The sequence below is a fragment of the Bos indicus x Bos taurus genome, chromosome 5 (assembly GCF_003369695.1).
Source record: "Bos indicus x Bos taurus breed Angus x Brahman F1 hybrid chromosome 5, Bos_hybrid_MaternalHap_v2.0, whole genome shotgun sequence".
Lineage (NCBI taxonomy): Eukaryota > Metazoa > Chordata > Mammalia > Artiodactyla > Bovidae > Bos > Bos indicus x Bos taurus.
Genome location: NC_040080.1, coordinates 20470701 through 20494701, shown reverse-complemented (window position 1 = coordinate 20494701; position 24001 = coordinate 20470701). Strand labels below are relative to the sequence as shown.

Genomic DNA, 24001 nt, shown 5'->3' with positions numbered 1-24001 from the left:
CCTGGAGAGGAATAGCATTCTAAAATTGAGTAACTTTTAAGAACCAACCAAGATCTTGGGGAGTGGGAAGAAGAGAGGAGTAAGATAGAGGGGATTAAGTGATACAAATTACTATGTATAAAATAAATAGACTACAAGGATATATAGTAGAGCACAGGGAGTATAGCTGATATTTTATAATAACTATAAATGAAATCTAACCCTTAAAAATTGTGAATCACTATGCTATATACCTGAAGCCTATATAATATTGTAAATCAACTATACCTCAATGAAAAAATAAATGCAAAGAATGTATTTTTATAAAAGAGGAAGAAAAGAATCAACTATGAATGGGTTCAACACCAATGTGAGAGTTGTTGTTACTGTTAAAGCACTAAGTCGTGTCCGACTCTTTACAAACTCATGAAATGCAGCACGCCAGGCTTCCTTGCCCTTCACCATCTCCCAGAATTTGTTCACACTCATGTCCATTGAGTTGATGATGCCATCCAATCATTTCATTCTCTGTCGCCCTGTTCTCCTCTTGTCTTCAATCTTTCCCAGTATCTTTTCTAATGAGTTGGCTCTTCGCATCATGTGGCCAAAATGTTGGAGCTTCAGCTTCAGCATCAGTCCTTCCAATGAATAATCAGGATTGATTTCTCATAGGATCGACTACTATGTAGGAAAGGAAAACTGAATTGAATAGATTTATTTAAAAATGATTATAATCTTTCCAATTTATCGACTGAGTGGGGTAATCTAATGAGAAAAAGTACAGAGTATCTAGAAAAGTAGCAGCACAAAGCTAAATGATATGACAACAGAATATTGTCATGACAACAGAATGATATGACAAGCTGTTTAGCATTCAAATCTAATTTTTTTAAACTTTTTACTTGGTATAACCAATTAACAATGTTGTGATAGTTGCAGGTAAACAGCCAAGGGACTCAGTCATACACATACATGTATCCATTCTCCCCCAAACTCCCTCCCATCCAGGCTGCCACATAACATTGGGCAGAGTTCCCTGTGCTATAGAGTAAGTCCTTGTTGGCTATCCGATGGAGTTTGAGATGGACAAATCTAATTTTAATTGATCCAAATTGGGTGGACATTCTCTTCCTTTCCTTCTTCAACCTGCTGAACAAGAGATGTCAAACGTCAGTTGTTTCGAGTGCCTGATTCTGTTAAGTGTTAGATCTATAAACTTGAATAATATTCACAATCTCTAGAAGATTAATTCTCATCATCTGAAAAAATGTAAAACTAAACTGAATAGAAATATGTCCTGAGAACAGTTCAATGTATAAACATATAAAAGTATTAACATATACCTAGCAACTACTACTAATAATAATAATTAGAATAAAAAACATGTATGTTGGGGCTCACAGGACAGAGGGTGATATTTAGAGTAAGCTTGGAAATTAAATTTTAACTAAAGAACCTGCACCCTGATATGGCACAATGCCGAAATTTTCAGAAATGCTACATAGTCATTATCAATGAACCTGTCTTCTTTGTTCACACCTTTATGCATCAGTTGAATACGCTCTTATCAGTTCAATAGTTTATACGTGTGTGGCTGAAACATCACACTGTACAGTACAGAATATTTCCAACCACAGACTTGTTGCTGCTCAAAACAACAGTTAACACTTACACTAGTCTTGATGTGACTATACAGTTCCGGGGAAGAGTTGGAAGGGTCATGGAAAACATGAAAACAGCATGGTTGATTAAAAGAACAAGCAGCAGCTGCAAAATATATTAGGAGTCAAAGCAGTGTACCTGGCCAAGGAGTAGAAGATGAAGTTTAAAGAGGAGAGAAAGAGACCAAAAGTGAGGTGCACAACCCTGGATGTGCGTGATCACTGTTACTTTAACGTCATTGTTTGTGTTGTTATCATTCAGGCAGGCAAGTGTGATCACAGGAAATCACACTAGATTCAAAATCATGACAGTCTTTACCCACTAAAAGAGTAGGGTGAAAGAATAAATACCCAAACAAAAGAAAAATAAATAAATAAGTAAAGATGATAATCATAAAGCATTGACTGGCCTGTGGATACTCTAACCACATTTTATATGAGATCTATTTTAACCTAAAAATTCATTTTAATATAATAGAATGCATGCTGCTGCTGCTGCTGCTGCTGCTAAGTCACTTCAGTCGTGTCCGACTCTGTGCGACCCCATAGACGGTAGCCCACCAGGCTTCCCTGTCCCTGGGATTCTCCAAGCAAGAACACTGGAGTGGGTTGCCATTTCCTTCTCCAATGCATGAAAGTGAAAAGTGAAAGGGAAGTCACTCAGTCGTGTCCGACTCTTAGCGACCCCATGGACTGCAGCCTACCAGGCTCCTCTGTTGGTGGGATTTTCTAGGCAAAAGTACTGGAGTGGGGTGCCATTGCCTTCTCCAAATAGAATGCATAGAGGTAGCATATTCTATAGATGGAAATACTGGAAAATAAAGACACATCAGGAACACCTAAATTGCCATGGGGAAGGGTCTCAATAATACCAAATAAAAGTTATTCTCGTTGCTATTAAATACAATTTTTAAAAAATATTTACCTTAGTAAAAATCTTTATTGTCTGTGTCAATTTCCTCAGCACCACTGAAAAGTGATTGCACTCAATGGAAAGTTTTCAGAACAGGCAACTCACACTAGAAGAAAAGAAAGCTATCATATGACAAAAATTATTCCTGAGATAAAAAGTGAATCACACAACCATGGTTTTGCAGAATATATTAAGAGAATCAACCTATTCTTAGAAATCAGTTGCAAGACTGTGTAGTTAAATGTCAGTTTTAGCAAGAACACAATCTAAAATTTAAAGCTTATTTTACAAATAGAAGTCAAATTTCTAAATTAAAAACATGTTATTCTAATCCAGAGTGACATGAGACATAGCCAACATGAATCACACATAACATCCAACAGAGTCAGAAAATAAAGACAAATCAAACGACAAACAGTGATTGTTCTCTTACAGACAGTGCTTTCTCATCATTTCTTTAAAGGAAGTATAATGTGTAAAGTCCATGATATCATATGTAAAGCCTGTGAAGAGAAAAGAATTTTAAGATTAATACTTTTTATTAATAAGCATTACATATGAATACATAAATGAATTAGTTCCCAGTGAGGTCATTTGAAAATCAAGTATAATAATATTTGTTCAGCAAAATGTAAAATGGGAAATCTATAATTAGCTTAGTTCAGGCCCTGGAGCCAAACAGATAAAAATGTTTTACTTTACAAAGATATGGATTTTGGCATTGTGGATAAGGGATAAGACACTTGTATCTCTCATGTCAGTATATCAAATAAAGTATTCTCAATTCTTTTTTTGCCAAACATGTTTTCAATACAACACCCCTTCCCACCATTCCTGAACCCTTCTACACATGGTTCCATATTGATAATTTATCTTAGTGATCTTACCCACGTGTCACAATAAAGAAGCTGACATGCAGATTAGACAAGATAGGTTTAATGAATCTCTTCACAAAATAACTGTGTTAACAAGTCACACTTGTGATTGGGTACAAGAAATCTCTCCCCCAAAACACTGTGGTCCTTTGTCCTTGGGAGACCTGCTTTCTTCCACCCTGTGTCAGTCACTACCCTTTTTGTCCCCCTCCACTTCCCCTGCTCTGCTCCTAACTCAGGTGCTGTTTCCCACAAAATATATGTCAATTTTCACGCCAACCAAATCCGGTCCAATTCAGTCAGTGGGAGCAAGTGGCTCGACATTTGAAAGGTGGGAAGTGGTGAGAAGCCTGGTGTTCTTGCATCTCTCTCTCTGCTTCAGGCTACATCTCCCACCATGGCTACATCTCCCACCATGGTTACACCAAATGGATTTAACTCCTGCCAAACAGCAACTGCCTCTGCTTCCCAGCCTCCACCAGACACCATCCCACCAACTGGAACTGTGGTCCTGGTTCCCACTAAATGGCTTTGGAGACCCACCTGCTCCCTCATCTCCTCCAGCCCTGGGAATGGTCCCCACTTTCTGTTTTGCTCATCTCTGGGCTGTCTTCTTTCTCCCTGTCTTTTCAGATCTATAACTGCTTTGGAAATATTTTCCTGTATTAAATTCCCTCCATTTAATGATCTGGCCTGGGCTTAGTGTACCTTACTGGACCCTTACCAGTGCTGCTCCCTTCTTCAAATAAGATCCAAACTAATCGACACATCCTTGCTTGCCTGACTAGTCCTCCAGTCTCATTTCCTATCCCTCTTCTCTTCATTCACTCAGCTCTGGTCACAATGCCTTCTTGCTGTTCCTCAAACAAACCATGCCATCTTGCATCTGAAAGCCTTTGCATTGTTTTCATGGCTCCTCCCCAAAATGTTTTGGAGGCTTGCTCCTTCATTTCGTTTATATTTTGTGCAGGTTTTATTCCTGGAAAATCCTCATGGAGCCCTGTACCTATAGTTGTCCTCACTGGGGCAGTGAACTTGCACCGATTTATTTTCCAATCATGACCATCCCCTCAAATCAGACATCCTGTGTCCCACACCTTCTGTTTGAGCTCTATATTTAAAAAATATATATTTATGTATTTATTTGGCTGTATCAGGTCTTTTTTGCAGCACAAGTCATCTTTGTTGTATCATTCAGGGTCTTTGATCGTGGTGCACCAGCTCTCTAGTCATGACACACATGCTCCAGAGTGTGCAGACCGAGGAACGCCATGGCATGTAGGACCTTTGCTCCCTGACCAGAGACTGAACCCAGCCCCCTGCAAGACCCTCAGGGAAGTCTGGTTGAGCTTTATATTTGACTAGACAATATTCTTATATAGTTGGAGAAGGGAATGCAACCCACTCCAGTATTCTTGCCTTGAAAATCCCATGGACAGAGGAGCCTGACAAGCTACAGTCCATGGGGTCACAAAGAGTCCGACATGACTGAGTGACTGCGCACATTCTTATATAGTATCTATATTTGTTTGCTATTGCTACAGCAACGAATCACTACAATCTTAGTAAGTAAATGAAAACAACAAAAATTTATTCATAGTTTTGGAGGCTAGAAATCTAAATGAGGGCCAGTGTTAAGATTTCATCAGGACTGGTTTCATCTGCAAGCTTAAAGTCTCATCCTTGTCTCACCCAGCTTTTGTGGCTGCCAGCATTTCTTGAATCGTGGCCACATCACTCCAGTCTCTGTTTCTGCAGCCACATCACTTTCCCCCCTCTCAATGATCACCTGTCAAGGCGCACTCTACTTCCATCCTGAAAGGACACTTGTGATTACATTTAGGACACATCTGGATAATCGAGAATAATCTTCCTATCTCAGGATTCTTAATTTGCAAGCTTAGAGGTGTGGGAACATGGACATTAGCATTATCAGTTGGGCATACATTATCACAAGTAATAGAATTAGCTTCAAAATCATGATTGCTTTTATTTGGAAGAGGAAGGAAGGAGGAAGAAGAGACAGAAAAAAAATGTGAAATAATATGAGGCTGGAAAAGTCTTTAATGAAAGTTAGAATTATATTAGGATGGAGAAATCATTAATGCAAGTCATATATATGATGATATAAATGTTACAATCATATTCTAAATGATATATTTATTCCCCAGAGATTTCTTTTCAAGTGAGTGCATTGAGCAACATATTTTTTAGAAGAAAATACTGGGAAAGAAAATGCATTAACAGGAAAAGCTCCCAAATACTTGGCATACTTTCCACTTCTATTAAAAAAAATAAAATTTTTTGAAAACTTGAATTATTCCCCCTTAGGGAACTAAATTGTAATTGGACAAGAAAGTTATAAGAACAGATATATAGATATTCATGCTAAGCAAAACAGAAAACTAGACTAAGCAACCATGGTAAAAATAATTCCTAAAATAATAAGTGAATGAGACAGGCATGAGTTACAGAATATGTGGAAGGAAACAATCCATTCCTAGCAACCAGCTCTAAAACCTCTGTATTTAAATGGAAGTTTTTGGAAGATTATAGAAAGCTAAGAATTTAAAGCAATAAGATTTTAAAATCCATGTTTGTTATGGGATAAAACCTTAAGAGATGAATAAGAAAACTAACAGACAATAAAAAGGGTTAAAGACAGCACCAGTTCAGGGATTGTGTTAAGTACAAGATACGGTCACACTACTTCTTTTCTCTCTCTCTCTCTGTAGATTTATTTAGAGAGAAACACATTCCACAGACAGAGAGTAGCCATCTCAGAAGGCAAGAGGCCCCAAAATATGGGGTGATTAATTTTTATGGACCAGGTAATTTCAGTGCTTCCCTGATGGCTCAGCAGATAAAGAATCTGCCTGCAAAGCAAGAGACCTGAGTTTGATCCCTAGGTCAGGAAGACCCCCTGAAGGAGGAAATAGCAATGCATTCCAGTTTTTTTGCCTGAAAAAAACCCATGGACAGGGGAATCTGGTGGGCTACCGTCCAAATAGTCATAAAGAGTCAGACACAACTGAATGACCAAGCACACACAATGAATAGGAGAATTTTTCCAACATTTTGGGGAAGGAGCAGGGATTTCCAGGACTTGGTCCAGTGCTCACTTTGTTTCCTTTTATGGTCAGCTTCAGAACTGTCATGGTGCCTGTGGGTATGCCCTTTAGCTTATGCTAATGAATTATAATGAGCATATAAAGAGGCTCAAGGTCTACTGAAAGTTAAATCTTCCACCATCTTGGACCTAGTTGGTTCTAACTACATTTTCTTTTTCCAGTAATAGAACTACATATAGATGCCAAATCCCTTATATGTTTTATTTTTGGTTGAAAATACACACACACACACACGCATGTATCTTTCTGGGGAAAGCCTCATTCAGTGATCAAATTGCTTTACTAAGAAGAAGGACCAGAAACTATAAAACTCCTAGAGGAGAACATAGGCAAAACACTCTCTGACATACATCACAGCAGGATCCTCTATGACCCACCTCCCAGAATATTGGAAATAAAAGCAAAAAGAAACAAATGGGACCTAATTAACCTTAAAAGCTTCTGCACATCAAAGGAAACTATTAGCAAGGTGAAAAGACAGCCTTCAGAATGGGAGAAAATAATAGCAAATGAAGCAACTGACAAACAACTAATCTCAAAAATATACAAGCAACTCCTACAGCTCAACTCCAGAAAAATAAATGACCCAATCAAAAAATGGGCCAAAGAACTAAATAGACATTTCTCCAAAGAAGACATACAGATGGCTAACAAACACACGAAAAGATGCTCAACATCAGTCATTATCAGAGAAATGCAAATCAAAACCACTATGAGGTACCATTTCACACCAGTCAGAATGGCTGCGATCCAAAAGTCTACAAATAATAAATGCTGGAGAGGGTGTGGAGGAAAGGGAACCCTCTTACACTGTTGGTGGAAATGCAAACTAGTACAGCCACTATGGAGAACAGTGTGAGATTCCTTAAAAAACTGGAAATAGAACTGCCTTATGATCCAGCAATCCCACTGCTGGGCATACACACTGAGGAAACCAGAAGGGAAAGAGACACGTGTACCCCAATGTTCATCGCAGCACTGTTTATAATAGCCAGGACATGGAAGCAACCTAGATGTCCATCAGCAGATGAATGGATAAGAAAGCAGTGGTACATATACACAATGGAGTATTACTCAGCCATTAAAAAGAATACATTTGAATCAGTTCTAATGAGGTGGATGAAACTGGAGCCTATTATACAGAGTGAAGTAAGCCAGAAGGAAAAACACCAATACAGTATACTAACGCATATATATGGAATTTAGAAAGATGGTAACAATAACCCGGTGTACGAGACAGCAGAAGAGACACTGATGTATAGAACAGTCTTAAGGACTCTGTGGGAGAGGGAGAGGGTGGGAAGATTTGGGAGAATGGCATTGAAACATGTAAAATATCATGTAAGAAACGAATTGCCAGTCCAGGTTCAATGCACGATACTGGATGCTTGGGGCTAGTGCACTGGGACGACCCAGAGGGATGGTACGGGGAGGGAGGAGGGAGGAGGGTTCATGATGGGGAACACATGTATACCTGTGGCGGATTCATTTTGATATTTGGCAAAACTAATACAATTATGTAAAGTTTAAAAATAAAATAAAATTAAAAAAAAAAAAAGAAAAGCATTCACATTAAAAAAAAGAAGAAGAAGAAGGAAAGTAGAGTCTTTCTTTCATTTCTTTCATAAATTTTTGAAGAAGCCATACTAAAAATTAAAAACAACTAGATGCCCAAGAATGATATGGGTCATGGTGATCCATTAAATCACAATGGTCAGAATATAAATAATCTCAAAAACTGAGGGCCTGGTACAGAGTAAAGTCGTGTTGCTGGAATTGGTTGAGTAAGGTGAAATAGAAACACTATTGCTTAGAAAAGTGCTGACAACAGTGAGGCATCATGGGTACCTCCAAGAAGGGGTCAAGCATCTGATGTAATTAATCTACCAGGAGTAGGAAAGGAGAAATGCCCAGTGCTCTGTGGTCTCCTCCACCAGGAAACAATAGAGTCAACTTTAAGAATCAAAAGTCTGGTACGTAGTAGAAGCCTATGCAATCAGAAGCAGTCCTATACTTTGTGCTAATCTGTGATAACACTGCACCAAAACCCGACTGAATTCCATGAAGATGGTGAAAATGAAGTCATCATTTCTGGAAGTATGACTATAAAAGTAAGGCTGCCAAAGGAGCTCTAAGGTGCAAATATAAAACCTTGCCCATCTTAGGAAAAAAAAATCAGTGGAAATTAATATCAATTTTTGTGTGAAATCTGAACATCACATATAATAACATAGATGAATCACACAAATATTACACGGAAAGAAAAAATGTTTTATACAAAACATAACAAAACAGAATTTGAAATAATTCTTGAAAAAGAATATACAAAATATACTAGAGAAATATCAGAATAGTGGTTGACTTTAAAGAGTGGGTAGGGATCTATTGGAATGAACTTGAGGGAATCTTCTGGGAAAGAGTAATAATCTTCACCTTTTTAGAAAATAATTTAATTTATTCATTTGTTTATTTTTGGCTGCACTGAGTCTTTGTTGCTACGAGCAGACTTTCTCTAGTTGCAGCGAGCAGGGGCTACTTTCTGGTTGCGGTGCAAGGCTTCTCATTGTGGTGGCTTCTCTTGTCGTGGAGCTCAGGCTCTAGGGCAAGCAGGCTCAGCTGTTGTGAGCCTCATGGACTTAGTTGCCCTATGGCATGTGGAATCTTCCCAGACCAGCAATCGAACCTGTGTCCCCTACACTGGTAGGATTCTTAACCCCTGGACCACCAGTGAAGACCAATACTCTGCATCTTGATCAGAATTTGCAGCAGACTGTATGATAAACTTATTGAATAGTTACACTAAAATCTGTGCACTTATTGTATGCAAATTATAATTCAAAAGAACAAGAGAATTGTAAACAAATATTGAATTCTAGTGAGTGATATACATGCTATAGTACTCAGGAGGGAAGTGTGCTGATATCTGGAAATTATTTTGAAATGTATAAAAAATAAGGTGTATCAAGGTAGATAAAAGCATAGGAGATAGGTAATGGAGAAAATATACTCAAATATTAATGGTACAATCTGGGTGATGAATATATCTATGCTTGCTATAAAATTCTATCACCAGTTCTGTTAGTAAATTTTCACAATGTAACAATGATATGAATGGCAGTGCTTAATTTATTCTGTGGTTCAACAGCTTTTCAGGTTCTTCTTCAAAGGATAACGTTAATATATAGTTCAGGGATATTTGGGGGAAATGTCTATAAATTATGTATGATATTTGCCTGTTTATACTAATAATTCAGTTATATTATTCACTGACTTCTAAACAAGATGAGCTGTAACACGGCATGTCAATGCTTCAGATATTGCCCTTCAACAGTAGGTAATAAAACCATGTATTGTATCACATGGGCTACGTTGTTGTAAGTAATTATATAACTTTAAGGGAATCAAGTTGAAGGCATAGGCAGAGCACTCTCTGACATAAATCACAGAAAGATATTTTTGATCCACCTCCTAGAATAATAAAAATAAAAATAAACAAATCAGACCTAATTAAACTTAAAAGCTTTTACAAAGCAAAGGAAGCCATAAAGAAGATGAAAGACAACCCACGGAATGGGCGAAAATATTTGCAATGAAGTGACGCACAAGGGATTTATCTCCAAAATATACAAACAGCTCATGCAGCTCAATATCAAAAGAACAAACAACCCAATCAAAAAAATGGGTGGAAGATTTAAACAGATCTGCCAAAAAAAACACATGAAAAGATGCTCAACATGATGAATTATCACTGTTATTCAATTCAATTGTGTCCAACTCTTTTCAAACCCATGGACTGTAGTGCGCCAGGCTTCTCTGTCCTTCACTATCTCTTGAAGTTTGCTCAAACTTATGTCCATTGAGTGGATGATGCCATCCAACCATGTCATCCTCTGTAGCCCCCACTCCTCCTGCCCTCATTCTTTCCCAGCACTAATTATTAGAGAAATGCAAATCAAAACACCAATGAGATATTACTTCACACCAATCAGAACAGCCATCACTAAAAATTTTACAAACAGTAAGTGCTGGAGAGGGTGTGGAGAAAAGCAAACCCTCCTATACTGCTGCTGGGAAGGTAAATTGGTGCAGCCACTACGGAGGGTAGTCTGGAGGTTCCTTAAAAAACTAAATATAGAACTACCATCTGCTCCTACAATGTCACACCTTGCCATATATCAGAGAAAACCATAACTCAAAAAGGAAACTTTAAAATAAATCCTCATGAAACTACATACCAGAGTACAAAGCTAATAAACTCTGAAAAGTTGCTCTGATCTGCTTTTTTGCTTAGAATGACCATCTAGGAAAGAAATTTTTTGCTTAAAATTACCATCTAGGAAGGGAAATTTTTTTGCTTAGAATGACCATCTAGAAAGGGAAATATTTAAAGAATAAAAGCATAGTCAAGTAAGTATGGAGGAGTGGAAGAAACCGACAAAAGGAGTTTTGACTTATTGAGGGATGCGGAAGTCATTCTGGCTTATGCATAAGTTAACTTGAATTTTATATTAAAGTGAAAGTGTTAGTTGTTCAGACATGTCTGACTCTTTGTGACCCTATGAATTGCAGCCTTCCAGGCTCCTCTGTCCATGGAATTATCCAAGCAAGAATACTGCAATGGGTTGCCATTCCCTGTCCAGGAGATCTTCCAGACAGATCAGGGATTGAACCCAGGTCTCCCACATTGCAGGCAGATTATTTGCCATCTGAGCCTCCAGGGAAACTAACACCCTATTGCTGGCCTATCAAACATACACTGTACATCTGCTTTAATTATTAAAGAAAAGGACACATTGATCAAAAGTAAAGAATGTCCATGTTAAAAACAAAGATTAAATGCTCCCTTCTGGGGATGCCAATGCTGATCCTCCTTTGATAATAAGACTCTCTTCCTAGGTGCCACAGCCACACTGACCCTCTGCATACATGCTACTCTTTTTTCTTTTTTTGTGAATCCTTGAAGGAACGCTGGGCTTCCCTGGTGGCTCAGAGGGTAAAGCGTCTGCCTGCAATGCGGGAGACCCGGGTTTGATCCCTGGGTTGGGAAGATCCCCTGGAGAAGGAAATGGCAACCCACTCTGGCACTCTTGCCTGGAAAATCCCATGGATGGAAAAGCCTGGTAGGCTACAGTCCATGGGGTCGCAAAGAGCCGGACACAACTGAGCAACTTCACTTTCACTTTGAAGGAATGTATCCCTGACTTGCTTGTTGTTCTTTGTTCTAACAAGATATGAAACGATGCTGAAAATCCTGCTTCTCCAGAGAAGTTATTGGAGAGTCTGCCATCCAGATTATAGTCCTCAGTTTGCCTCAAATAAAGCTCTTTTCTGCTCCTATTAGAGATTATTTATTGGTTATTTTCATCAATGGAAATGCTTGGATTAAGAACAAATACAGCACAGTTGGACCTCTGCACCATGGGTTTTGTATCTTCCAATTCAACTAATCATGAATTTTTAAAAAGCTAGAAATTTCTGAAAAGAAAATCTTGAATTTGCCACACCCAGGCGACTATCTACATAGTACTTACATTGTATTAACAACAACGTATATAGTATTTACATTGTATTAGGTATAAATAACCTAGATAGGACTTATATGTACATTTGTTATATGTAAATAATACACCAAGGTTATTTTTTGTACATAAGCCATACATTTATATGGAGAAAGCAATGGCACCCCAGTCCAGTACTCTTGCTTGGAAAATCCCATGGGTGGAGGAGCCTGGTAGGCTGCAGTCCATGGGGTCGCTTGGAGTCGGACACGACTGAGTGACTTCACTTTCACTTTTCACTTGCATGGAGAAGGAAATGGCAACCCACTCCAGTGTTCTTGCCTGGAGAATCCCAGGGACCGGGGAGCCTGGTGGGCTACCGTCTATGGGGTCGCACAGAGTCGGACACGACTGAAGCAACTTAGCAGCTATACAAATATTGTAAAATATATGCTAATATTTTATATGAGGACCTTGACACATCTACACAGTTTGGCACCCACCAAGGGTCCTGGGAGCAATCTCCTGTAGATATCAAGGGACGATTATATATCTAATTCTGTCATTATCACGTTGCTTCTGCTCTAGTGAAATAAGAACTTTGGTAAAGCATAACTTTTGCTCTTTGCATATAATTTTAGACCAAATCTTATTAAATAAACATAAAAGGGAGCTTATTGTGTCTGTATGTGTAAAAGGTATAGAGGGTTTTAAGACTAAGAGAAGATGAACCACAGCTTGTCATCACTGTTGTTTTAATAATTCTAAAGGCTTTGATACAATTAAAATGAAATAAATACTAATCATTTATTTTTTTAAAATACTATGCAACAGAATACCTTAAAGGAATGAACATTTCACAATTGAGACTTTAAAGCAAAATCCTTTTAAACCACATTGTCACCTGTGGGTCTAATTAGCTATCTCAGAGTCACCATGTTACCAAATAAATTGGACTTTTGGGTAGTAATCAAGCTGAAAACTAATTTTGAAAAAATTATGGAACAATTCTATTTCTTGTGCAGTTATACTAATCTCTACATCTGGTCGTGTTCTATCGCTTAACAATATATTTTGACAATTTTATAGACAAAAAAAAGCAATACATATATCAGTGACAATAGTGTAAGTTTACATAAGACAACTGTTTAATGTCCAACACAGTCTAACCTTGTCTCATTAACTTTATCTCATAGCGTAATTCAGAAAATATTTAAGGCAATGTCTCCTAAAGTGCATTGGCATATATATTCTAAGTATTACCACAGTGTTATTTCATGAAAAGTCATATAAATGAAAGTATATCCACTCAACAAAATTATAGTACATTTATAAAATAGCATTGCAGTATATTTTAAGAACATTCCATTTTTACTAAAGGTGTTCATTTACATATTTTCTCTATAGACCAAGATAGTGACCATTGGCGATTCTATCAAGGTGTAGAATTAGATAAGTGTAATGCTCATCTTTTCTGTGAATTTACAGAATAAATAAGGTGATTCTATTTTTTATTTCTTATTGGAGTATAATTGCTTTACAACAATAGGTCACCATAGAGCATTGAGTAGAGTTCCCTGTGCTGGATAGTAGGTTCTCATTAGTTATCTATTTTATATATGGCAGTGTATATAGGTCAATCCCAATCTCCCAATCCACCCCACTCCCCCTTTCCACCCATCTTGGGGTCCACAGATTTGTTCTCTACCTCTGTGTCTCTAGCTTTGATAATAGGTTTTGCAAGTAGGTTCATCTGGACCATTTTTCTAGATTCCACCCACATATATGTATCAAAAAATAAGGTGATTCTTACAAATGTAAGTCTGTTTAATTTCACAGCTTTCACTTAGATAAACTTCTCTTGATTTGTAAGATAGACAGTTATGTCTTAATACAGGTGTAGGAAGAGAAAACCTAAAACAGAAGAAATGGCATAGTCTTCGTGAAATTGTATAACAAGTAAATACCAGAGAAAAGAAATATAAAACTTTCATTTCATATATAAACACTTAAAACACAATGTACATATAATATAATTGAATCAAATTGAATTTCTATCAGTAGCACAGATAACTAAGATTTTTACAAATTTAAAAGTTATTGATAGATTACTACTACTGCTAAGCCACTTGAGTCCTGTCAGACTCTGTGCAACCCCATAGATGGCAGCCCACCAGGCTCCCCCGTCCCTGGGATCCTCCAGGCAAGAACACTGGAGTGGGTTGCCATTTCCTTCTCCAATGCATGAAAGTGAAAAGTGAAAGGGAAGTCACTCAGTCGTGTCCGACTCTTAGCGACCCCATGGACTGCAGCCTTCCAGGCTCCTCCATCCATGGGATTTTCCAGGCAAGAGTACTGGAGCGGGGTGCCATTGCCTTCTCTGTATTGATAGATTACAGAACCTTAAATATTTCATAAAAACTCAAGTAAGGATGTAAGCGTCTGAGAGGATGGAGAGCAGGCTGATTATCATTGCTTATAGAAGTAGACAGACAACTTAAAAGAGTGAAAAGCCTATGAATAACAGGTATCATCACATTTTTCTGTGAGGAAAATAAACATTTTTAGTGTCCATAGTGTTTAGGCAGATGGTGGGTAGAATGTAAAAATGCAGGGAGATTTTAAAGCTATATTAATGACGTGGAAGTTGGGTCTTATCGAGCACTATGGTTAGTGAAGAAGTAAGATTTTAATCCATGATCTGTGTTATGAGCTGAATTGTGTCCCATTAAAAATGCATACATTGGGATCCTACCCTCCATTACCCTAGAATATGAGTGTAGATAAGGTATTTCAAGAATTATTTCAGTTAAAAGAGGTCATTAGGGTGGGCCCTAATCCAATATTGCTGCTGTCCTTACAAGGGGAAATTTGCACATAAACAGGTATAGGGGGAAGACCACCTGTAGACCCACAGAGTAGACAGTCAAGGAGAGAGGCCTCAGAAGAAACCAAAGTGCCAACACCTTGGCCTTGGACTTCTATCCTCTGCATTCAAGAAAATAAATTTCTGCTGTTTAAGCTACTCCATCTGCAGTGCTTTGTTATGAGAGCCCTAGCAAACAGATGATGTGTAAGAAAAATTCTCAGGAGAGGACTTATTAAGGATCTGAGTTATGTTATCTGCTTCTGGAGGCTACAATTCTGAACATGGGATTGGATTTAAGTTACTGTCTCTTTTCCCAATTACCTAAATGTCCTTGAAATTGTGTCTCGGGCACCCTTTATTTCTATTATTATGGGCAATTGCAGCAATTAAACCAAGGGCAAAGAAGATTGCATTATGTCAGATAGATACTTACATATCATAAGGCAGAAGTGAATCATTTTCCCACAGCCAGTGCCTGCCAGTTTCATTATAGTAGACTCCAATCCAAAAGAAAGACTTTAAGGAGAAGAAATGCTAGTGATAAACAAATACATGCAAATACAAAGTTCTCGTCATTATCTTTTCATCAACTGCATGAGAGTCCTCTTTAAAAAGTTCAACATCGTGTTTATCTTTATTCAATTCATCCTGTCCACAAACTCATTATCATATGCTATATTCCAAAATCATTTTGAGATTTAGCTAATGATACAGCAAGAAACAAAACAAAATTTCCAGTTCTCATGGGAGACACAGAAAATAAATAAATATGAGTAAAAAGATAGTGTGGGTTTGGTGAATAAGGGAGTAAGGTTTTTAAAGGAATGGCAGCAAGGTCTATAAGCAAGACCTTTATAGATGTCTTGAAGATTAATTTTACCCCCAATGTCCAACTCCTGTCTCTTCAGGTGCAGAATGGAGAAAACATCCTCTGTCAGAAGAATTCTTATAGTGGATGCTTTAACCCGATGCTGATGTCCATTGGCAGAGTGAGGGAAAGCTCCTCCATCTCCTCGCATCCTGTTCTAGATTGTGAGGCACTGCTCACACATTGCCATTAACTTTCGGGCCACAAAGGCTATATTATCTGGTTGTTGGGCTATATACCAGGTTCTTTTTCCTCTGATTGGGATAGTTCTGGTAATAACTGTCTCCTTCAAAATTCATTCAACATGCATATTTTCTAAATGTCTTTTTTTGAGGGGGGTAGAATTCACCTGGGCTAGGAAGCTCCCCTGGAGAAGGGCATGGCAACCCCCTCCAGTATTCTTGCCTAGAGAATCCCATGGACAGAGAAGCCTGGTGGGTTACAGTCCATGGAGTCACAAAGAGTCAGACACAACTGAGCGATTAACATGTTCACATAACATAAAATATATGATTTGAACTATATTTAACTGTACAGTTAATGATGGCACTAAGTACATTCACATTGTTATGAAACTCTCAACCTTCATCTGTCTCCAGAGTTTTGCACCTTCCTAAACCAAAGCAATCAATACAAAGAAATACAGGAAAACAAAGAATGGGAAAGACTAGAGATCTCTTCAAGAAAATTAGAGATACCAAGGGAACATTTCATGCAAGATGGGCTCGATAAAGGACAGAAATGGTATGGACCTAACAGAAGCAGAAGATATTAAGAAGAGATGGCAAGAATACACAGAAGAACTGTACAAAAAAGATCTTCACGACCCAGATAATCACGATGGTGTGAACACTCACCTAGAGCCAGACACGCTGGAATGTGAAGTTAAGTGGGCCTTAGAAAGCATCACTATGAACAAAGCTAGTGGAAGTGATGGAATTCCAGTTGAGCTATTTCAAATCCTGAAAGATGATGCTGTGAAAGTGCTGCACTCAATATGCCAGCAAATTTGGAAAACTCTTCAGTGGCCACAGGACTGGAAAAGTTCAGTTTTCATTCCAATCCCAAAGAAAGGCAATGCCAAAGAATGCTCAAACTACCGCACAATTGCACTCATCTCACACGCTAGTAAAGTAATGCTCAAAATTCTCCAAGCCAGGCTTCAGCAATACATGAACTGTGAACTTCCAGATGTTCAAGTTGGTTTTAGAAAAGGCAGAGGAACCAGAGATCATATTGCCAACATCTGCTGGATCATGGAAAAAGCAAGAGAGTTCCAGAAAAACATCTATTTCTGCTTTATTGCCTATGCCAAAGCCTTAGACTGTGTGGATCACAATAAACTGTGGAAAATTCTGAAAGAGATGGGAATACCAGACCACCTGACCTGCCTCTAGAGAAACCTGTATGGCAGGTCAGGAAGCAACAGTTAGAACTGGACATGGAACAACAGACTGGTCCAAATAGGGAAAGGAGTACGTCAAGGATGTATATTGTCACCCTGATTATTTAACATATATGCAGAGTACATCATGAGAAACACTGGGCTGGAAGAAGCACAAGCTGGAATCAAGATTGCTGGGAGAAATATCAATAACCTCAGATATGCAAATGACACCACTTTTATGGCAGAAAGTGAAGAGGAACTAAAAAGCCTCTTGATGAAAGTGAAGGAGGAGAATGAAAAAGTTGGCTTAAAGCTCAACATTCAGAAAACTAAGATCATGGCATCTGGTCCCATCACTTCATGGGAAATAGATGGGGAAATAGTGGAAACAGTGTCAGACTTTATTTTGGGAGGCTCCAAAATCACTGCAGATGGTGATTGCAGCCATGAAATTAAAAGACGCTTACTCTTTGGAAGGAAAGTTATGACTAACCTAGACAGCATATTCAAAATCAGAGTCATTACTTTGCCAACAAAGGTCTGTCTAGTCAAGGCTATGGTTTTTCCTGTGGTCATGTATGGATGTGAGAGCTGGACTGTGAAGAAGGCTGAGTGCCAGAGAACTGATGCTTTAGAACTGTGGTGTTGGAGAAGACTCTTAAGAGTCCCTTGGACTGCAAGGAGATCCAACCAGTCCATTCTAAAGGAAATCAGTCCTGGGTGTTCTTTGGAAGGAATGATGCTAAAGCTGAAAGTCTGGTACTTTGGCCACCTCATGCGAAGAGTTGACTCATTGGAAAATACTCTGATGCTGGGAGGGATTGGGGGCAGGAGGAGAAGGGGACGACAGAGGATGAGATGGCTGGATGGCATCACCAGCTCGATGGATGTGAGTTTAAGTGAACTCCGGGAGTTGGTGATGGACAGGGAGGCCTGGCATGCTGCAATTCATGGGGTTGCAAAGAGTCAGACAAGACTGAGCGACTGAACTGAACTGAAACCAAAACTCTGTCCCCACTACACAATAACTCCCCTTCACCCCTCCCCCGAAATGTACTCCCCTGCCGCTAGCATCTACCAATGTACTTTCTGACTCTGAGTTTGACTATTCTAGGTGCCTTGTGTAAGGCGATTCTAACAGTATCTGTCTGTACATGAAGGTCTTTCTACTTATTATTTCAAAACATCTCTCCCCTTTACATAAGAGCCTGGTCCAGTGGCACATTTTGCATATGAAAATGTAAACAAAAGATAAACTAGTCATATCCTTCAGCCATTTGTCTAGTGCTGAGGTCAGGTAAGTGCAAATAATTCTCAGCTTAATCCACTCAATCGACTTCACATATTTCGCATACCATTATGATGCTCTGTTTCACAACTTACCATCTCCTCCTTGTTTATCTTGATGAGACTGGAATTTAGAGATGAACAGGCACTTTGACTCTCTATCCAAGTTAACATTTCCTTGGAAAAGTAGTAACAGCTGCATCTGAACCAAACCCAATTCTCTGGACAAGAATGACACTGAGGTCCAAGACACAGGTTCTCTATGATTGCATTGGGGGAAAAAAAAAAAATCACAAAGCTTGACTTTATTATTTCTTAGATACGCCTTGTGAACAGAAGTACACCTTTGTCATGAGAGTAACATTTCATAAACACAAAAATTACTCAAAATAAAATTATGAATTGGAATGAAAATTTTTCTTTTTCTCTCACTTCTGAGACGTGTTGTACCCTTCATATAGTATATGATACTGGTGACCTAGAATCTATTCATGTTCTTATCTCCATACTTTGATATTACAGCATTTCAGGGCTAGAATGTCTTCACATTACATCTCCATTAGATTAATGTTTGTTAATATTTTGCCCCTGTAATATAAACTCTACTTCTCCAAAATTTGTTCTCATTACAAGTATTTCTATTCCCCTACAAACATATGAAGTCTTACAACAATTTCTTAAAACATCCCAGCAAACCTTACCCCTGTCTTCCTGTATTTCAGTTAATTATACACAAACCTCAGTTTCACAAGACTGTAAGTTATTTGATGGCCGGAATTATGTCTTATATTTTCTATTACACATCCTAGAGTAACTTGCCCAGAGAAATCTGTGTGTGTGTGGATAGACAGTGATAGTGTTAGTCGCTTAGTCATGTCCGACTCTTTGCGACCCCGTGAGCTGTATCGCCCGCCAGACTTCTCTGTCCATGGAATTCTTCAAGGCAAGAATACTGGAGTGGGTACCCATTCACTTCTCCAGGGACCCAGGGATAGAACCTGGGTCTCTGACCAGCACAATAATACTTTTAAATCAGTTTAAGAAATCAGTCTGTAAAACCTACCTTTCTGCTGGATTTTGAGAGGTGATTTTTTGGAAGATGCTGCAAAAACAGTCAAATATCATGAGCAGTTCTTATTTTAAATTGAAACCTCAAAAATGAGATACTCAAGGACTATATTTCATAAAAATAAATCAGCAATTTTCAAGAAAATAAAAAAGGAAGAATTTTGGTAAGCTAAAATTATTCTCAGCCTGTTTTGGCTTATCATATTCTATGAAATGAAACAGCGCTCCTGAGGGGAACACAATTTGGAAGTTTCTGTATTTACTTACAGTTTGCAGTAACAACAGCTACCACCATGGCCATGGCCATTAGGAGAAGGCACAAGACACCCAGGATTTTAGAAATGAGCCTCCATGGAAGAGGCAAGACATCTCCTGAGAGGACTGAAAACACAAGCAGAATCAAAATTAGATGAAGCAAGATGACTGGATGAATAAACACAATGCTGAAAGAGTAATTTACAGTTAAGAACACATCAAATACATGTCAATTCTTGATTCTCACAACAGGCCTGCAAAATATTTTCAAACAGTTTTAGATAATACTGAAATAGAAGTTTTAAAAAATCTCATTTTTTTCCATAGGCTTTTTGTCTAATATAACACAATCAATTCACAGCAAAACAGAGTCCCTAATTCACTAATGCTGCCTCCAAAGCTTACCATCACTTTTCTCCCCACCCCAAAAAAAATAAAAGAAAGATAAGCTGAGCAAGAAAACTGCAGAATGCCAATTGATTCATTTAGGCACTGAGCAGTTTTCCAACATGAAAAGTTAAAAGAGGCTACAATTTAGATTAGGAAGTCAACAAATACTGTTTGTTTATTCTTCTGTCATATATTAAGGTTCATAGTGTTTCATGCAAGTATAGAACCAGTGATGGTGTTATGGTAAGAATAAGAAGCTAGGGACTTCTCTGATGGCCCAGCGGTTAAGACTTTGCCTCCTAATACAGGGGCTGTGGGTTTGAGACCTGGTTGGGGAGTTAAGATCCCACATACCTCACGTCTAAAAAGCCAAAACATAAAACAGAAATAATATTGTAACAAATCCCATAAAGACTTTAAAAATGGTCCACATCAGGAAAAAAAAAAAAATCTTTAAGAAAAAAAAAAAGCTGCCAGCATCCTTGATGGACCTATATTTCACCAGTTGGAAGATCAAAAGCTATACAAGGCAGGCTTATTTTTGTCATTCAACTCTGGGACATTTAATATGTAAAAAAAAAATAATTTTTGAGTATCACCTTTATCTTTCATATCAACTTCCTTCCTCCCACTGAATTTCTTCCCCAATATGATTGTCAAGCATCTCTTACAGTCTCTTCATTAGTTATCACCACCATGCCTTAATCACCCAACTTAGACCTAGCGATGGGTCACCTGAGTGATTGCACTGATGCCAACTGCTCATTTTCCATGTTATACACCTTGTGCACTGTTACAGATATCTGATGAAGGAAGTCAAACAGCTTGCTGCTAATTCACATCAGGATCCCAAACTTCACCTGGATTCTCAGTGGCACTTGACAATGATTTACCCAATCTATTTTGTGCTCCAAATTTAAAAGAAATACATTTATGTTCTGCTTATGTAAATAGTTACATCAAAGATTATGGCACAAAGTATACAACACTCTAGCCCAGAGATCAATCAGTCGAAAATATTTATTTCTCACACTATACAACTTCTGGCTTCCAATCAAGGTATCTAACTCAATCCTCTCAAACAGCCACAGCTAGTCATTGTCCTTCATTTACCATTGTTGTCTCAAGGGAATTACTTTCCAACGCTTTTCTATTCAAATCATATTCTTCCTCTAAAGTCTAAATAAACTCCCACTTTAGCAGTGAAATTTCTAAACTATCCAAGGTATCTTTTAAATTATTTACAGCATTTAACATTTGGCCTTTAGCGTTATCTGCACTAAATTAACATTTACATTTTTGCTTGTACATTTTCATTTTCTAACTAAATTTAGAAACTGTTGTATTTTTGTATCCCCCAGTGCATAGCATGTCAGTATACAATTTTAGGCATTCTCTACATGTTTACTGAATACTCTGTTTTAATGTAGCTTACCTTCATCATTGACATCTTCTGCTACATTTTTGTGCTGTCTTTTACAAGGTTTCTGGTGTTTCAGCTTCTTCTTGGTTAATGGCAATTCATTAGGATCCAATTTATGCTTAATATTTTTTGGTGTATGCCTCTGCTGAAAATCCTGGTTTAGAGTAGTAATACTATAAATTATGGGTTCTTCATCCATCTTTATGTAGGAAAAAAACTGTAAGGGATAAAGTGCTCAAATATCAGTATATCCTTCTATAATTTGGGAAGGCATATTATAATATAGAAAAATGAAACAATAATATAAAATCTGAGTTGTGGGAAATTCCCCAACAGTCCAGTGGTTAGGACTCTTAACTTGCACTCTGAAGTCACAGGTTCAATCCCTGGTCAGGGAACTAAGATCCTGCAAGCCACGTGACATGGCCAAAATAAAATAAAATGAAATAAAATCTGAGTTTATAAATAGATACATCTATTACACTTCCCGGAAGCATGTTCTCAACAGTTTGAAGCCCTGAGTACAGGAAAAAAAATGTCACCGAGAACATAAAAGTAAAGGAAATAGAACCCTACAAAAGTTAAGCTGTCTTAATTCTTAACCAGTTCTTATATAAAAAGTAATCATTGCTTTTAGTACAGAATTTAAAATTTAAAAATTCTAGGTCTGCAATGAAGTCACCCAAAAACCCAAGCCTGTTTCTAACATAGTTCCAGTTTGCCTCATGGAACTGAATAGTAAAAGACAGAGCTGGTGTTCTGCTATTATTAGGATTTGAAATATGTTTATTAGCTGTGATTCTCGGAGGCATTGCACAATTTACGGTTAGAACACAAAGTTAACCATTTCACTTTTCCTAAGTGACTCTATGATTAACAACACGACTTATGAACAATATCTTTTGTATTATTTTGTAACTGAAATAAGACACCCCATAAGTGGACCTAATAGCTTGTTTCTACATTTTATATAAATTCTCTTTATTGTTAAAAAAATAAACAAAATAGGTTAAGTATCCAAATAGCTAAACTTCAAAAGTGTGAAGAATTTTGTTGTGAACACGGGCTATCAGATTCATCGCTGGCAAAACACTAAACGGGATGAAGTCCCTTACTTGTCAGGGTTCTAAATACCTTCAGTTTAAACTTCTCAGAGAAACTTTATTTAAAAAAGATTACTGGACATACATCAAAGAGTTGAACATAGTCAAATAAAGCAAAATACAATATGTTGAAGCAGAAAAAAAATATTATACTTTATGTTTAAATTTATTTAAAATGTTTAAAACCAGAAACTGCACAAAGAAGAACTGTCTAGTGGTCACATCTTTCAGGAATTAGAGGAGGAGGGATTAGAAAAGAGCCAGAAACAGGAAAACATACCTGAAATGAGGAGGGAATTCCTTGTGCTACAAATTAGTTTGTGTAAGTCTGAGGAAGCAGGACCTGGTAAGTTGGCACAGAATCAGAAACTGGGCCTCAGTAGAAAAACTACTTATTGTGCAAGGTTTTATAATTAACCAACAGGAAGCTTTATTCTTTTTTTTTTTTTTTCTGCGTTTGTCCTTAGCACCCACAATATTGCTGATATAATCTTATTTCTTGTAACTTAGGCCAAAGTTATAAAAAAATATTACCTGCATTTTATTCTCAGCCATACTAAATAATAATGTTTGTGAACTGAAAAGAAAACATCACTCCTCTATATTATTTACTATACTGCATTATAATTTTGTGTTTGTGTATCAGTCATTCCACTGGACTAAAGTCCTGAGAGAGACCATATATTTTGATAATTTTACCTCTAGGTAATTTTATGTTTATGAGAACATAGTAGACATAGAATTCATCTATAGTGGATAAAGAAATTCCTTGCAATTTCTTCATTCAGGCTACATAGACGACTTTGCACTGACATCTTTCCCATCATTTCTCTTCACACATTCATACACAGAGAGAAATTTAAAAAGGTAGGAACAATTTGCAAGTTAGAGGGGAAGATTACCTTTAAATAAATCTCAAGGAAATCACAGTATTGGCTCTCTCAATGACAATATGATAATAAAATGAAGTTTATTATATCAAAAAGTATCACAAAATCCTAAAATAAACAAAGGGAGAGTGAGCTATTTTTTATGTCAATATATGCTCTAGGATTCTTGCCTGAAGAGTCCCATGGACAGAGGAGCCTGGCAGGCTACAGTCCATGGGCTCACATAGAGTCGGACACGGCCTAGGGACTAAACCACCACCACTGTGCTCCTTAATGGACAGAACACGGGGAAAGAAAAACACTAGGAAATAAGGCACTTCATGGAAGCATGCCAAAATTCCTCAAACTACTGTGCTTATGACAAAATTGACAATATACCCCAAAATTTATGTTTTGGCTCAATG

General features: G+C 37.7%; 1 protein-coding gene across 4 annotated transcripts; it reads right to left on the bottom strand.

Annotated features, from left to right (window-relative positions):
* Positions 1-973: 973 nt before the first annotated feature.
* On the bottom strand, positions 974-23095 carry LOC113892459 (killer cell lectin-like receptor subfamily E member 1). Of its 4 annotated transcripts, none has more exons than XM_027541311.1 (10): positions 22988-23095; positions 21617-21821; positions 19804-19917; positions 19532-19570; positions 18565-18728; positions 15360-15442; positions 13871-13971; positions 2987-3056; positions 2566-2659; positions 974-1128 (listed from the first exon to the last, which is right to left on the bottom strand). In XM_027541311.1, exons 2-9 carry the CDS (start codon positions 21801-21803, stop codon positions 2641-2643), a joined length of 777 nt encoding a protein of 258 aa, XP_027397112.1. In that variant the 5' UTR covers positions 21804-21821; positions 22988-23095; the 3' UTR covers positions 974-1128; positions 2566-2640. The 4 variants fall into 4 exon arrangements, with proteins under 4 accessions (XP_027397112.1, XP_027397111.1, XP_027397109.1 ...); XM_027541310.1 differs by having other exon boundaries at positions 15360-15460; positions 19804-19908; XM_027541308.1 differs by having other exon boundaries at positions 15360-15460; positions 22988-23093.
* Positions 23096-24001: the final 906 nt, after the last annotated feature.